The sequence below is a fragment of the Stenella coeruleoalba genome, assembly GCF_951394435.1.
Source record: "Stenella coeruleoalba genome assembly, chromosome: 16".
NCBI classification, from domain to species: Eukaryota; Metazoa; Chordata; class Mammalia; order Artiodactyla; family Delphinidae; genus Stenella; species Stenella coeruleoalba.
The window spans coordinates 72,550,222-72,564,949 of record NC_137162.1 but is presented as its reverse complement, the minus strand read 5'-3'; the positions used below and the strand labels follow the sequence as shown (position 1 = coordinate 72,564,949).

The window sequence follows — 14,728 nt, the reverse complement described above, 5'->3', positions numbered from 1 at the left end:
ATACTCCTATAAAAAATCAGCTGCACAGAGAGACTGAAAGAGAGTTCATTTTTAAAAAGTACAATTAGTAGCAACTGATCATGAGTCAAAAACTAGAAACAACCATACAATGGGTTACAGCAAGGAGAGTGAAAGCTAAAACTACGTGCCAAACATGTATGAATCTCATAAACATTAATACTGAGTAAATGAAGCCAGACACAAAAGAGTACATACAGCCCATTTATAAGAAATTCAAAAAGAGACAAAACAAATCTACTTAAGTCCAAAGAACAGTTATCCTTATAGGGGAAGAGTGACCGGAAGGAATTAAATAAGGGTGCCTGGATGCTAACAATGTTGTGTTTCTTGATGCTGGTTACACACTTTGTGAGAATTCATCCAGTCATACACTTATGATATGTGCACTTTTCTATATGTATTTTCTATTTGCATTAAAATATTAAGGTAGTGTTTCCCACCTTTATTCCATAGGAGTCTGTTGCCTAAAGCAATGTTATTATGGGGTTATTCCATGAAAGAGTTTGGTGTTCTCTTAAGTTTGCGAAATGCTAGGCAAGACCGAGTTTAATTATGTTTCCACTCTATACGACGTCTCCATCAATGAGTCTGAATGAGTCAACCCTCCCTCCATGGCCTTGGACCGTGAGCTGCCCCTGTTCAAGCTTTCCTAAGGTTTCCTCCAGCCCCCAAATCTTAGCCACAACGTGATCTGCACATCTGATTTATCCCGATTGGAACAATTCCACTTGAGCACATACTGTTATCAACCAGTCCGGATGAGCATCACCAGTTTTTCATGGAAGAGCGCATACTTACAATATGCTGCTGACTGCTCTTTCAGAGACCTGTCTCCAATCAGCACTCCTGCACCCATGCAATCCCAGAGCAGTGAACTAGCAGATTTCATGTAATTTGCAAGTACAATAGCATGAAGGAATACAGAAAAGCAGATTTTCAAAGAGAGCGTTATGCAACTGTAATTTGAGAATGCTCAAGTCATCTTCTCATTCTCACGGGGTTGCAGCTCACACATCAGAGTTTCTCCCAAATACTCGAAACCTATCACTACTTGACTCTTACAATCACCTCATTTTTCTAGTCACTTATGTCAAAACAAGTCAGTGCTTCTTTACAACCAGCATTTTGCTTATTCCCAGTGGGGCAAACAGCTGTGCTCACGGATTCAGGCTCTTGCCTTTTTTCTCTCAAACCTTTTTTCACTCTTTTTACCACAGGCAAGATTGTGGAATCTGAAGGCTGTCTCCAATGCACAAAGGAATAACAAGCAGGGTTCTGGGTTGTTATCTTTAGGACATTTCCCACAACTTCAGTAACTTATTTAACTGGGTTTAATTAGGCACCTGGTTTACCTTTGGCTACTCATTTATGCCAAGTTCTACAGTAAAAAAGAAAAAGGAAAATCACCTAAGTTCAATTAGCTGTCATATTTTTGGAGGCGGAGGAGAGATGGCATCAAATGATGAAAAATTTGCCCGAAGCCCATCATTTCTCTTCCTGGCGTCTGAACGTCAAGTCTTTTCATTCTTTTTGTCATGATCTTATTAGTCAGACATACCACCCACTGCTCCTTAATTATACAATGAGGGCAAGAGAAATTAGAGTATTCCAAACCAGTGTCTTAAGCTAAGGCATTCACGACAACAGGGATCCTAATTACATTATACTGATTTCCAATGGGGGAATTAAATTATATATTTCAAAGAAAATCTAGAACAAGCTTATTAACGTTGTGATGTCCAGTTCAGTGGGAAACCATCTGCATTGGAAAATGTGGCTTCAATGTCTCAAAGCATACCAGAGGACCATTTTGCAAATACCAAACTATATCACACTCCATGGAAAAATGGTAAGCATGATCATATTTGAGACTGCAAAGGGCATTAGAAAAAGCAGGGGTTGGGAAGATAACATAAAACTAAGAGAAAATTTTACAAATGTAACTGTCACAGCCATGGTTATATAATCCTGAAGCAAAGTTGAAAGAAGTGTAATGAAATGACTGCTGGACTTGGTTTACTTCCAAGACATAATGAGCAGTCTTGCAAATTATATTTTAAATGTATTTGCTCCAGAGCAAGGAGAAACACGTTTCCAAAGAAGTGCAAGGAAAACACATTTACTTAAGAGCAAAAACATTTAAGGTTTTAATCAGAATAAATTCCTAGTACTAGGAAAAAGAATAATAAATTTCACGATTGGCTAATTCATGTTCATACAACCAGCAATGACTGCACCTACCTCATTGAGGTCCTGCCGAGTTTCATCCTTTGGCCACACGGCCGCCCTCTGGTCTATTCTATAAAACACAAAGAAAAAGTATTTCCATTTAAAAGAAACCTTTCAACAATGTACATATGAAGTTGGCAGCTACAGATCTGACCACACCCCTGTTAAAAACCCTCAGTGGTGTCCCACTGCCCGAAGAGCAAAATCCAGACTCCTGATAACGGTCTGCAACACATTACAGTGTCTGAACTCTGCCAGTCTTCCTGTCCCACCTCCTATCACTCTCACCCTTGTCCTCTACCCTCCAGCCTCTCTGGCCTTCAGTTTCTTGAACACACAGTGCTGGCTCCCTGTTCAAATCTTCACACTTGCTTTTCCCCCCGGTTTTCACAAAGCTGACTCTGCCCAGCACAGGGCATCAGCTCAGCTCCTATGTCACCTCCCAACGAGTCCTTCCGGATCTCTCTAATCAATCTATCCCTCCCCTTCACTCTCTATTGCACTGTATTTAGATTTTCTTCTTAGCGCTGTCACTACCTAAAGTTATGATGTTTATTTGCATTTCCATGCTAAAATGTAAGCTCCAAGAAATCAGTTATTCTGTCCATCTTCTACACTGCTGAATCCTCAGTACCCAGTGCAAAGTCAGTATTTTTATGACCAAATGTGATCTGATACAGTTCTTACAGAAAGATACCATTTGTGCACTGAAGATAGCTTTTGGAAATTTCATTCTATCACTTACCTAACAAAATAAAAGTTACAGCAATTCCTGGGTAACACGGTAAAGCTAGGTTTTGCCATTTCATAGCTTGCAACAGAAGAAAAAGGTCTTAAAGGCAAATCTACTCTGAATAAATTTTTTTAGGTTAAAAACAAAAAAACAAAACTCCACTACTGGCAGATGCTAAGCTCTAAATCATGATTCATCAAATGCTATGGTCCAATGGCATCTACCACATAACATTCAAGTTTTTCTGCAGCGGTTTGCATGCTGTTATATAATAAATATATTAAGTTATAATTATTCTTTTTAAAAGGCCTGCTCTCTTAAGGAATAAAAGCTTTAGTCAGTATTAAGTCATTTATAAAAAGATTTATTTGGGGTTATAATTATTTACAGTTATTATCCTGCTTTGGTTTAAGTCCTGAAAAAAGTGTATGTGTCCTCTGAATGGTCATCAAGATGAATGATTTCTGAAAGTAACGATGCACATTGAGAAATGCCATGAGCCTAACTTCTTCAAAGTATTCTTAAGAATGAAAAGTTCCTTCAGTCCATGAGTACTGCTAACTGTGCAAACAACTTACTTCCAATGAGAAACTGAGGAGATGTTAAAACAGAATTGGACGGTCACACCGATGTTGACCACGTCTGCACAAACGTCCCTCCTGGGTGAGAGAGAAGACTAAGGGTCCCAACCACGAGCCCACGGAGAGATGGTCCAAGTGAGAAAGTTAGTTAGGGGAAGAAAGCGCTGGCACACCCACCCTCTGCCCATGAGTTCGCTGGGCCACAAACAGTGACTCCAGGGCTTCAGAAAATACCAAGTAGCTCTTTCCTGCAAAATGGGAGAGACCCTCTCATGGAGAGGGGGTAACTGACGTATCCAGTAACATCTAAAGTTCTGAATGGCTCATAATTTCCCTGTAACCTAAAGTGGTTCTCAAATTGTGTTTTTATAGAGTTAGAGTAGCCCCAGAAAAATGAAAGAACTGTGTTCTCTAATGGAAAGAATATTTACCACTTTACAGTTTTCAACCGTAAATTTCTCCAGGGCTCTGATGTCAGCAAATGGTAAAACAAACAGATGGTAGCAAACATTAATGAAGAAAGCAGAAATAAGACTTTGTTTAAAATATATAGTACATATTATTGCAATGCAGAGAACAGCTACATGTAACACACTCACGTGATCTTCAATGACAACTACTTGTCATCTCCAGATAAATCTCCAGATCAACTGTAAGAACTGCTCGGGGCTTTGTGACCACCTAGAGGGGTGGGACAGGGAGAGCGGGAGGACAGGAGACGCAAGAGGGAAGAGATATGGGGGTATATGTATATGTATAGCTGGTTCACTTTGTTATAAAGCAGAAACTAACACACCATTGTAAAGCAATTATACCCCAATAAAGATGTAAAAAAAAAAAAAGAACTGTGGTCTAAGCATCAAAGATGCTTTAATGTAATAGCCATCAGAATGTCTCCTATGTGACTGGTACAGTGCTGGGGAAATAAGAATCAATGAGCAGGCTCTAGACCTTTAGGCAACTTACAGTCTAGTGGATCCTGAAGCAGAGAACAAAACTAATTAAAACCCAGTCTTGAGGTTCTTTCCATAAATCAAGGAATGAGCACACAGGAGCTGCTATTAGAATGGTGGAGAGGGGCTGGGGAAGTAGAGACAGACGAAAGAGACATTTTCAAGGAGAAAAACAACAAGAGGTGTTGGGTGTGAATTGAAAGTATGGAATGAAAGAGATGGTGTAATGAAAACTAATCCAAAGTTTTGAGCCTGTGTGACAGGAAAGATGATAGATGATGGTTTTTCCAGTGGAGAAAGAAAAATAGGTCATTTGGAAGGGGAGAGCAGGCAGCTGTCATGAGTTGTGATTTAGACATTTGAAGCTTGAACTGAGGATAAAACAGGGAAGTGAAAATACCTGAGCCGGGCTCACGGTAGCATGGGGCACTCGACAGTGTGTTCCAGAGAGTGAGGGCAGAGATAACAACAGTGACTCACAGTGGTCACAGGTTCTCCATCAGTTTTTCACTTGCTGTGTGGCCAGAGCCTAGCACAGTGCTTGGCACATGTCACGTGCTCTCTACATGCCTTTCAGATGGATGAAAAGATGAAGAAACAGAAGGACCCAGACCCAAGAATGACTTCTTGATCTACCACTTACTAGGTGTGTGTACCCACTGGCAAGATATTAACCTCTCTCAGCCTCAGTTTCCTCATCTGTCAAGTGAAGATAACATCAGCTACCGCACAGGATAATTCAGGATGTGAAGGACAGTTCATGAAAAATGTTTATGACTACTGTTGGCTGTATTAAAAATAACACATGGGGCTTCCCTGGTGCCGCAGTGGTTGAGAATCTGCCTGCCGATGCAGGGGACATGGGTTTGAGCCCTGGTCTGGGAAGATCCCACATGCCACGGAGCAACTAGGCCCATGAGTCACAACTACTGAGCCTGCGCGTCTGGAGCCTGTGCTCTGCAACAAGAGAGGCCACGACAGTGAGAGGCCCACGCACCACGATGAAGAGTGGCCCCCACTTGCTGCAACTAGAGAAAGTCCTCGCACAGAAACGAAGGCCCAACACAGCCATAAATAAATAAAATTTAAAAACAAAAAACAAAAAAAATAAATAACACATGGATTCTATAATCAAATGTAAAAAATACCATAATAGAATTATAAATGATAATTAATGGTATATTTAATTGTAATAATTGAAGCCTTGTGAATAAGCAGGAAGAAATAAAAAGCTGAGTCATCCTTACTCAGGACCACTGGGCAGGTTTCTGAAATTGGCCAATTAGGGGACAGAAGAAAAAAGGGCCGTGAAGAAAATACAGATGCATCGCTAAGGAGATAAGAAGGCAACCAGAACAGCACTTTGAATAGTGAAGAGAAAGATGTTATAAGAAAAAAGAGTGTCAAGAAGAGCCTAACAGAAATATACTCAGCCATTAAAAAGAATGAAATAATGCCATTTGCAGCATTATGGATGGACCTAGAGATTATCATACTAAGTGAAGTAAGCCAGATAAAGACAAATATCATATGATATCACTTATATGTGGAACCTAAAATATGACACAAATGAACTTATCTACGAAACAGAAACAGACTCACAGACATAGAGAACAGACTTGTGGTTGCCAAGGGGGAGGTGGTGGGGGGAGGGAAGGGTTGGGAGTTTGGGATTAGCAGATGCAAACTATTATATATAGGATGGATAAACAACAAGGTCCTACTGCATAGCACAGGGAACTATATTCAGTATCCTGTGATAAACCATAATGGAAAAAAATACGAAAAAGAATGTATGTTTAACTGAGTCACTTTGCTGTACAGCAGAAATTAAATACAACACTGTAAATCAACTATACTTCAGCAGGACAGGAATAAAGACACAGACATAGAGAATGGACTTGAGGACACGGGGAGGGGGAAGGGTAAACTGGGACAAAGTGAAAGAGTGGCATGGACATATATACACTACCAAACGTAAAACAGATAGCTAGTGGGAAGCAGCCGCATAGCACAGGGAGATCAGCTCGGTGCTTTGTGACCACCTAGAGGGGTGGGATGGGCAGGGTGTAAGGGAGACGCAAGAGGGAGGGGAGATGGGATTATAAATATACGTACAGCTGATTCACTTTGTTATACAGCAGAAACTAACACACCATTGTGAAGCAGTTATACTCCAATAAAGATGTTAAAAAAAACCCCAGTATACTTCAATAAGACTTTTGAAAAAAAGAAGAGCCTAACAATTTCAGATAAATGCCAGGCACTTTACTTACATTATTTCATCTAATCCTCATGGTAACCACATGAGATTAGCATTATTAGGCCCATGTGACCTAATAGGAAACAGTTAAGGCAATTAAATAATTTTATCCATGAATAAACAAATATTTATTAAACAGCAACTTATGTCAAGTATGATTGCAGGTGCTGGGAATAAAGCAGGGAATAAAACAAGTCTCTGCCTCACTGTCATAGAAGCAGAGAGACCATAAAGAAACAAACCTGGTGCACCAGATGCTAAATATTACAGAGGAAAAGAAAGCAAGGTAAGGAGAACAGGATGTGCAGGACGACTGCCCAAGCTCATGCTGCTAGAAAATCGCAGTCATCCGGAGATAATGAGAATGAAAGCAGAGAAATAGAAAGGTCACTGGATCAGAAAAGATAAAGGTCATGGCAGAAGAGGAAACAGAAACGGAAGTTTCTCACTAGAGAAGTTTAGCAGTGAAAAGAGGAGAACGGGAATAGGAGCTAGGTGTCTCAAATTCCCTTCTTCTTAAGATCTTTAAAGGTAGTGTTTGAACCATTTACAATCCTGCCAACTCCAATACGACCCTGCTCTCTAGCTCATGCCCAGGAAGCAGGAAATTGCAGCCTGGACTCAGAGCTCTCAGCACTGATGCCTCCCATCACCACCACCCCCAACACCCCCATCACCACCACGCCATCACTGTCACTACAACCCCATCACTGTCACCACCATCACCATGACCATCACCACCAGCAACACCACCAATGCCACCATGACGGCCACCCACCATGACATAATTCAGAACAAAACACTTCTTAACAGAGGAACATAAAACATAATTGTGTGCTGATATTAAACGAGCTTTTTCCTGTACTCTGTGGCTGCAAAACTGTGGCTAGCCCATGGAAGTGCAACTTTTCTGAAACTTGTTGGTGTTCCCACGTTGCTGGAACCCCGAAGCCTGTGCTGAGCCAGCCTGTAGGCTCATCCTGCAGTGACCTTTCCTTGGGAGGTGGACTGGAATTTAAAACAGCAAAGTGAACAAAGCATTAAGATACTTTTCTTGGCCTACAGATAATGTCAAACCCCAGATGTGATCATCTGTGAAGAAGCAGTATTTTAGCATAGGATATTTGATTTATATCAACTTATTGTAATTAATTTAGCAGCTTAAAATGTTCCCTGTCTCAGTAAAAAGCTTCCCCACCTCTCCAATTGCTCATGGAAGATAGAGAGTTATCTGACACTCTCCTCTCTCTCAAGTCCAACAGCCAAGCCATTACCAAGTCCAATTTCTTATCCCAAATCACGTTTAGATCTGTCCTCTCTCCTCCCACCGCCACACCTTAGGCCAAGTCGCCATCATCTGTCTTCTGGGCTACCTTCCTGGTCTCTCTACTTCTCCTCTACCTTCTCCAAACCACTGCCCACACAGCAACCTTGTCGCTACCCTTCTGCACACTTAAAATACAGATCGAAATTCTTCCAGCATCCTGTGACATCCTGAAGGAGTTACATCTGTCCACTTCTTCAACCTCAACTCACGTCATTCTCCTCCTCCACGCTCCCTTCCGCCTCAGGCCTTCTACGTGCTGTCCCTGCGCCCGTAACAACTCTTCCCTCTCCACTTTCTCTCCTAATTAACTCACGCATCCTCTAGACAGCAGGTACCAGACCAATCAGGCCTCCCTTTCATAGGACTTGCTGTATTCTGATCTTTCACATCTGCCGCGTAGCACGTGTCAGGCCCTAATGGCGTATTTGTCTAATTATCTGATTGTCTCTCATGATGGCAAAAGCTCTGTGGGGCAGGGATCACATGAGTCTTGCGCAACGTTTTCTCTCTAGAGCTAAGCCTGGCAGTTGGCACACAGTAGGCACTCACATGTTTGCTAAGAAAGGATTAGTCCCAGGGTCACGGGCTGCTGTCGGTATATTCCTGAATGTGTTTAATGATTAGGATAAGACTCAACACTCCCTCCTCCGCCTGTGGCAGGTAGCAGTACTGGCAGGATGGCATGACTCTCACTCCCACAAGCAGATGCGTTTCTTGCCTGAGGAGACCTGCTAAAGTTGAGCAAGTGGCTTTCCAACCCACGTTTAGAAAATCTGGGCAGCAAGTAAAAGCAGAGCATCCAACACACTCTTCAGAGTCCTTCATAAAGAACCAGAGCCTGAAAGCTGAACCGTGTCTACCACGGCTCACAGCCTAAGAGTTCAAGCTATTCCACCGCCTCAGATGAGCCTCTGTATTAGAAAACAACACAGGATACACTAATGTATACCCGGATGACCGCCTGCTGGCTGGACGACTGTTGCTTCCTGAAACTCTTTTGAAAACAAAAGGTATATCCCAAGAGGACAACCCTCTGAGCACAATATTCATTATATACAAACAATTGCTCTATATGCAGACACAGGCAAGATGCCAAGGAATTCCAGTAATATTATCACAAATAGTAACAGCCCTCGATACCGGCAAATACAAAGCCCCGTTCCCTGCAGAGTGTAGACTCTATTAAAGACATTCATTCTCTTACTGCTTTTTACCAAATTTCTACGCTAAACGACTGAGATCAAGTATTGGGCAGCCAACTCCAAAGAGAAAGAAACCGAGGCCCAGAGTTCAAAATGGCTTTCAAAGAGACGGCTGACAGAAAACAAAACTAGACGCTGAGAGCTGACTTTTCCATCCACGCAGCTCCTTGTCCAGACCAGTGAACTCTCAGAGGCGGACAAGGGTGTTGGGGCTGGAGGTGGAATGCTGACCCCCAAGAATAGGCCCCCCAGTAGCAGGGACCCAAGCTTGGCTCCCACCTCCCACTGCACTTCTCTGAAGACTAGAATCAACCAGTGTTATTAACAACAGATTCCTTATTATTCAGCCATAAAAAGGAACGAAACTGGGTCATCTGTAGAGACGTGGGTGGACCTAGAGACTGTCATACAGAGCGAAGGAAGTCAGAAAGAGAGAAACGGGGCTTCCCTGGTGGCGCAGTGGTTAAGAATCCGCCTGCCAATGCAGGGGACACGGGTTCAAGCCCTGGTCCAGGAAGATCCCACATGCCGCGGAGCAACTAAGCCCGTGCACTACAACTACTGAAGCACCGGCACATAGAGCCCGTGCTCCGTGACAAGAGAAGCCACTGCAATGAGAAGCCCGCGCACTGCAATGAAGAGTAGCCCCTGCTCGCTGCAACTAGAGAAAGCCCGCGCACAGCAACGAAGACCCAACGCAGCCATAAATTAATTAATTTTTAAAAAAGAAAGAGAATACTAAATATTGTATATTAACCCATATATGTGGAATCTAGAAAAATGGTACAGATGATCTTATTTGCAAAGCGGAAATAGAGACACAGACGTAGAGAACAAACATAGGGACACCAAGGGGTAAAGGGGTGTGTGTGGGATGAACTGGGAGACTGGGAGTGACATATATACACTATTGATACTATGTATGAAATAGATAACTAATGAGAACCTACTGTATAGCACAGGGAACTCTACTCAGTGCTCTGTGGTGACCTAAATGGGAAGGAACTCCAAAGAAGAGGGGGTATGTGTATACGGATAGCTGATTCACTTTGCTGTACAGCAGAAACTAACACATTGTAAAGCAACTATACTCCAATAAAAATTAATTTAAAAAAACAAACAAAGATTCCTGGGCCCACACTCACTAGGTCAGGACTGGTAATGTGAAATTAACAAGTACTCCAGGGCATCCCCAACCGGAAAACATCATCCTCAAGGCCCAGGTGCAACCACATGGGAGAAGACCAACGGCTGAAGGGCGCAGGTGAGGGACTCCTGGGAGTACGGCAGTGACCTGGGTGTTTCCGGCCTGGCCTCCCAGGGGACACATTCCAGAAGAGGGAAAGGCTAAGTCCCTGGAGACGCTCTGAGCAACCTGAAACACAAGGCAGCCCAGCCACCCTGGAATAGGCAACCCTCCTTGGTGGGCTGGAACAGAGCCCAGAAACAGCCAGAACCACACTAATGCCTGGAGAATAACTGAGCAGTGAGTCAGGCCCACAATATCGGGACTGGGAGAGGTAAGAAGGTAGAGTTGGGACAGGATATTTAGGACAGGAGACCCAGCAGGAGCAGACGTCCCAATAATGCATTTTCATTAATAATGATGATAGCACCACCTGGTTTGCTGAGCAGGACACAAAGCTCTCTGCTTCCATCATCGCACTCTTCCACTCACTTAGTACAGAATGATCAGACACCTGCTCCTGGGGCAAGCAATGCTCAGCCCAGGGGGCAGAGTGATCTCAGCAGATGCTTCTGTTCCACGGAGAGCTCTGCGCACTCACATTATCCGCCTCAAGCACCTGCCGAGTCTCTTCATTTTTCTGCCTCAAGGTTTTTTCAAGGCAGAGCTCAATCCCTTAGCCTGAAAGGGTGGGAGAGTTAACCTCTGCTGGGGGCAATCCTTAGCCAGCGGAACACGGAGGAGAGCGTGTGGATAAACACTGTGACCCCCAACTTTCAGAGGGATACGTCTGAGGACTTTCTGAGAATCACAATGTAATACTGTTATGTAATTACTTTTTTCCCCACTAGATCATGAACATGCGCCCATGTAAGTAAAGACTCCCACAAAATGTGGTTTTAAATATCTATCACGCAGACTGGCATTTCTTAAGTGGGTGGTGGTATGCCCGCTAGGGAACATTTAGGCAATTGAGGGTTATTTGTGATGGGCACAGACGTTGGGTTGCCCCTGACATGCATGGCGAAGCCCCACACAACAAAGAATTGTTCCACCCCTGCAGAACTTCCAAATGTCCTCTGGGAATGTGAGAGTCACAGGCACTTGCTCTCAGCACAATCTGAACTAGAAAACGAGGACGGCTAGTGGATGAAATAGAAGTATCTAGAGTACTCAAGTATGGAGAAGGGGATTGGACTGGACTGTCTCAAGTGTTTCACCCAGAGCCACTATCCTATGATCCCACCATATATAGGAATCCAGCCACGTGACTTTCTATCTAGTTCTCTCAGAGGTGTCAATTATCCATTATATTCCTATCTCCTTCCATGATCAGATAATTGAAAAATTTACATTCTAAATCTCAGCTGGGTTACCCACTTCAAATCCTACACCTAGACAGCTATTACCCTTAAGTACAAACCAAGGAAACTACAATGGATGTACTTAAAAATATTTTTCAACAATTGTTACTACAGAAATATCTACAGATATAAATCGTAGAACCAAAATATCAAATAATTTGGAATTAGTTAAATCAATGATGGTATATCCATAGAATAGAACATTTCCAGCCATGAATATTTTAGAAAATTTTATGACGTTGAAAAATACAGTATTAAGTGGGACAAAAAAAGTTACACAGAAATATGTCTCTAAGATTTCACATATATGAAGCAAACTGATATATATATTTCATATATATACATATGTATAAATTACATCAAAAATGTTTTATCTAGCATTGATAAAGGAAAAAAATAGAGGGGGGTGGTGGGAGCTGTGTGTGTCATTATACAGGGGTGTGTGTGTGTGTGTGTGTGTGTGTGTGTGTGTGTGTGTGTGTGTGTGTGTGTGTGTGTGTGTGAGATAATACATCACAGAACCACTGCCTCATTGGGAAGATGAAGAGTAACCTGAAAAACAGCCCATGGCCTCAGGAACACGGCACACTTAAACAGCTATAGTCAAAGTTCTAAATTAGATTTAAGTTTAAACACACACTGTCTCCTATAATCATTATTGAAATTTCTCTCTTAAATCTATTCCAAATTAGGCCAAGAAGCTTTCCAAGATATTGAGATGTTAAGGACGAAGTTTTTCGTTCCATCTCCTAGAAATATCATTTCTAACACAGGGCTATAATGACACCGAAGTTTGTAAAACAAGTCTCTTATAGAAAATTGTATGTTAAAGTATTTGTTATAGAAAATCAAATTTGTTCACCTTAGTTACAAATGAACTCAGCAGCCTTGTGATAATTAAACCATTACTCTATTAGCTTCTGTATAAAGACTGTATCGTCAGAATGCATTCTAGTCTAGCTTTATACTCTGGGGCCTGCTTTAAATAGACAGTACTTCTAACAGATTCAAACCCTAATGAATCATGAAGTCCCTTTCACACACCATTCTTTTTTATGCCCACATTAAAACAATAGCAACGACATAAAAACATATACTGCAGTGGTAACAGAGGTTACATATGAGTGGTACAATTACAAGAAATTTTTATTTGCTTGGAATTTACTGTATTTTCCAATAAAACCATGTTTCACTTATTTTATTATTTTTTTTTAATGAAAGAATGAGTTTCCCTTTTATCTTTATGCTAAACATTGTCCAGCGAACGAGCTAACATTTTATCAGGTGATCAAGGGCAGACTCCTTCAGAAAAAAAGAAAAGAAGAAGGAGAACAGGGCTTCGTTCCCAGAATAATCAAGGGTGGGCTCTTTTTCAATCAACAGTTTAAGGATTTGGTGTGGGACTTTTTTTGTGCTCTACAGCAGGGAGGATGAATTATTTTTATCTGTGACTGCAAGAGCTTGTATTATTAAGCTAAAGTCTTCCTGTGTCTAATCCTTTAAACATCCAGAGTGTGGAGCGTTTTCAGTGTTAGAGCCAGAGGGGGCTTTAGAAATCATCTGACCCAAACTTGTGTTTGGGGAGAGGACTTAGGGATTTCAGTGACGTGACCAAGGTCACCTGATAGACATGAGGTAAGACCCTGCATTTCTTTTTTTTTTTTTTTTTGTAATTCATTTTATTGAAGTACAGTTGATTTACAATGTTGTGTTAATTTCTCCTCTACAGCAAAGTGATTCAGTTATATATATGCATCCTTTTTCATATTCTTTTCCATTATGGTTTATCACAGGATATTGAATATAGTTCCCTGTGCTATACAGTAGGACCTTGTTGTTTAGCCATCCTGTATGTAATTGTTTGCATCTGCTAATCCCAAACTCCCAATCCATTCCTCCCCCCCACCAACCTCCCCTTTGGCAACCACAAGTCTGTTCTCTATGTCTGTGCGTCTGTTTCTGTTTCGTAGATAGGTTCATTTGTGTCATATTTTAGATTCCACATATACGTGGTATCATATGGTATTTAAGACCCTGCATTTCTTAAATTGAATGTTTTTTCCATTCCACCAGCTTGCTTCTGCACCCATGGGGGTGAAGGCAGGATGGGGGGACGAGAAGAGCCCTCACTGTACGGCTGTCTTCCTATGCAGTATAAGCAAAGAAAGCTATTTTTAGAACCCACTCATTGCCCAACTGCATACCAGGGACTCTCAAAATATTGTCAAGACAAACTCATGTTTTTATCTCTACTATACCCCTACCCCCCATTTAACAAATCCTAAAAGCACACTAACAAGAAGAACACGCTGACAGCACGCGGAGCTCCTGCTCTGGTACAGTCCAAGAAGGCAGATCTTAAGCTCTTTATTATTAAAACTCTCTGGCTGCTCATTCCCTTACTCATTCTTTCTCTTTTTAGCAGAGCCCATTTAGACTCTGCCTACTTCTCAAAAAACATTTGAACAAGAAACAAGCAGCTATTAAAACACACACAAGTTGTCTATCTCAAAAACAAAAGATGAAAGGATTTATCCCCCATGGAAAAGCTGCTGGCAACAAAAACTTCCTCTTTCCATAAAGCAACAAAGCTTTTTCTTTTATCTGGAATGTTACAAAAATAGTCAAAGCCATCAAAGGCCATTATCCTTGCTAATACCCCAATCTTCAACCCCCTCTAACTGGGGACTTCCGGATGAAGAGGCTAATGAACTCTAATTCACAAATGTAACCACCAACTTAATTAGTAGCAACACATTGCTACAGGATAGCTCCTGTTTATACAGGCGAGGTCTTTAACGACACTCAAAGGCTTAATGCTGTCATAGATCTTAATACAGTATTTTAAACACAAGGGAGTTAATCACTC

General features: G+C 41.8%; 1 protein-coding gene across 8 annotated transcripts in view; it reads right to left on the bottom strand.

Annotated features, from left to right (window-relative positions):
• The window catches only part of FAM13C (family with sequence similarity 13 member C), a 144,844-nt gene that overhangs the window by 52,307 nt on the left and 77,809 nt on the right, over positions 1-14,728 (bottom strand). For all 8 annotated transcript variants that reach the window (XM_079901072.1, XM_079901073.1, XM_079901074.1 and 5 more), the window contains one exon: positions 2,263-2,320. In XM_079901072.1, coding sequence (XP_079757198.1) covers positions 2,263-2,320 — 58 coding nt within the window. The remainder of the gene's footprint in view (positions 1-2,262; positions 2,321-14,728) is intronic.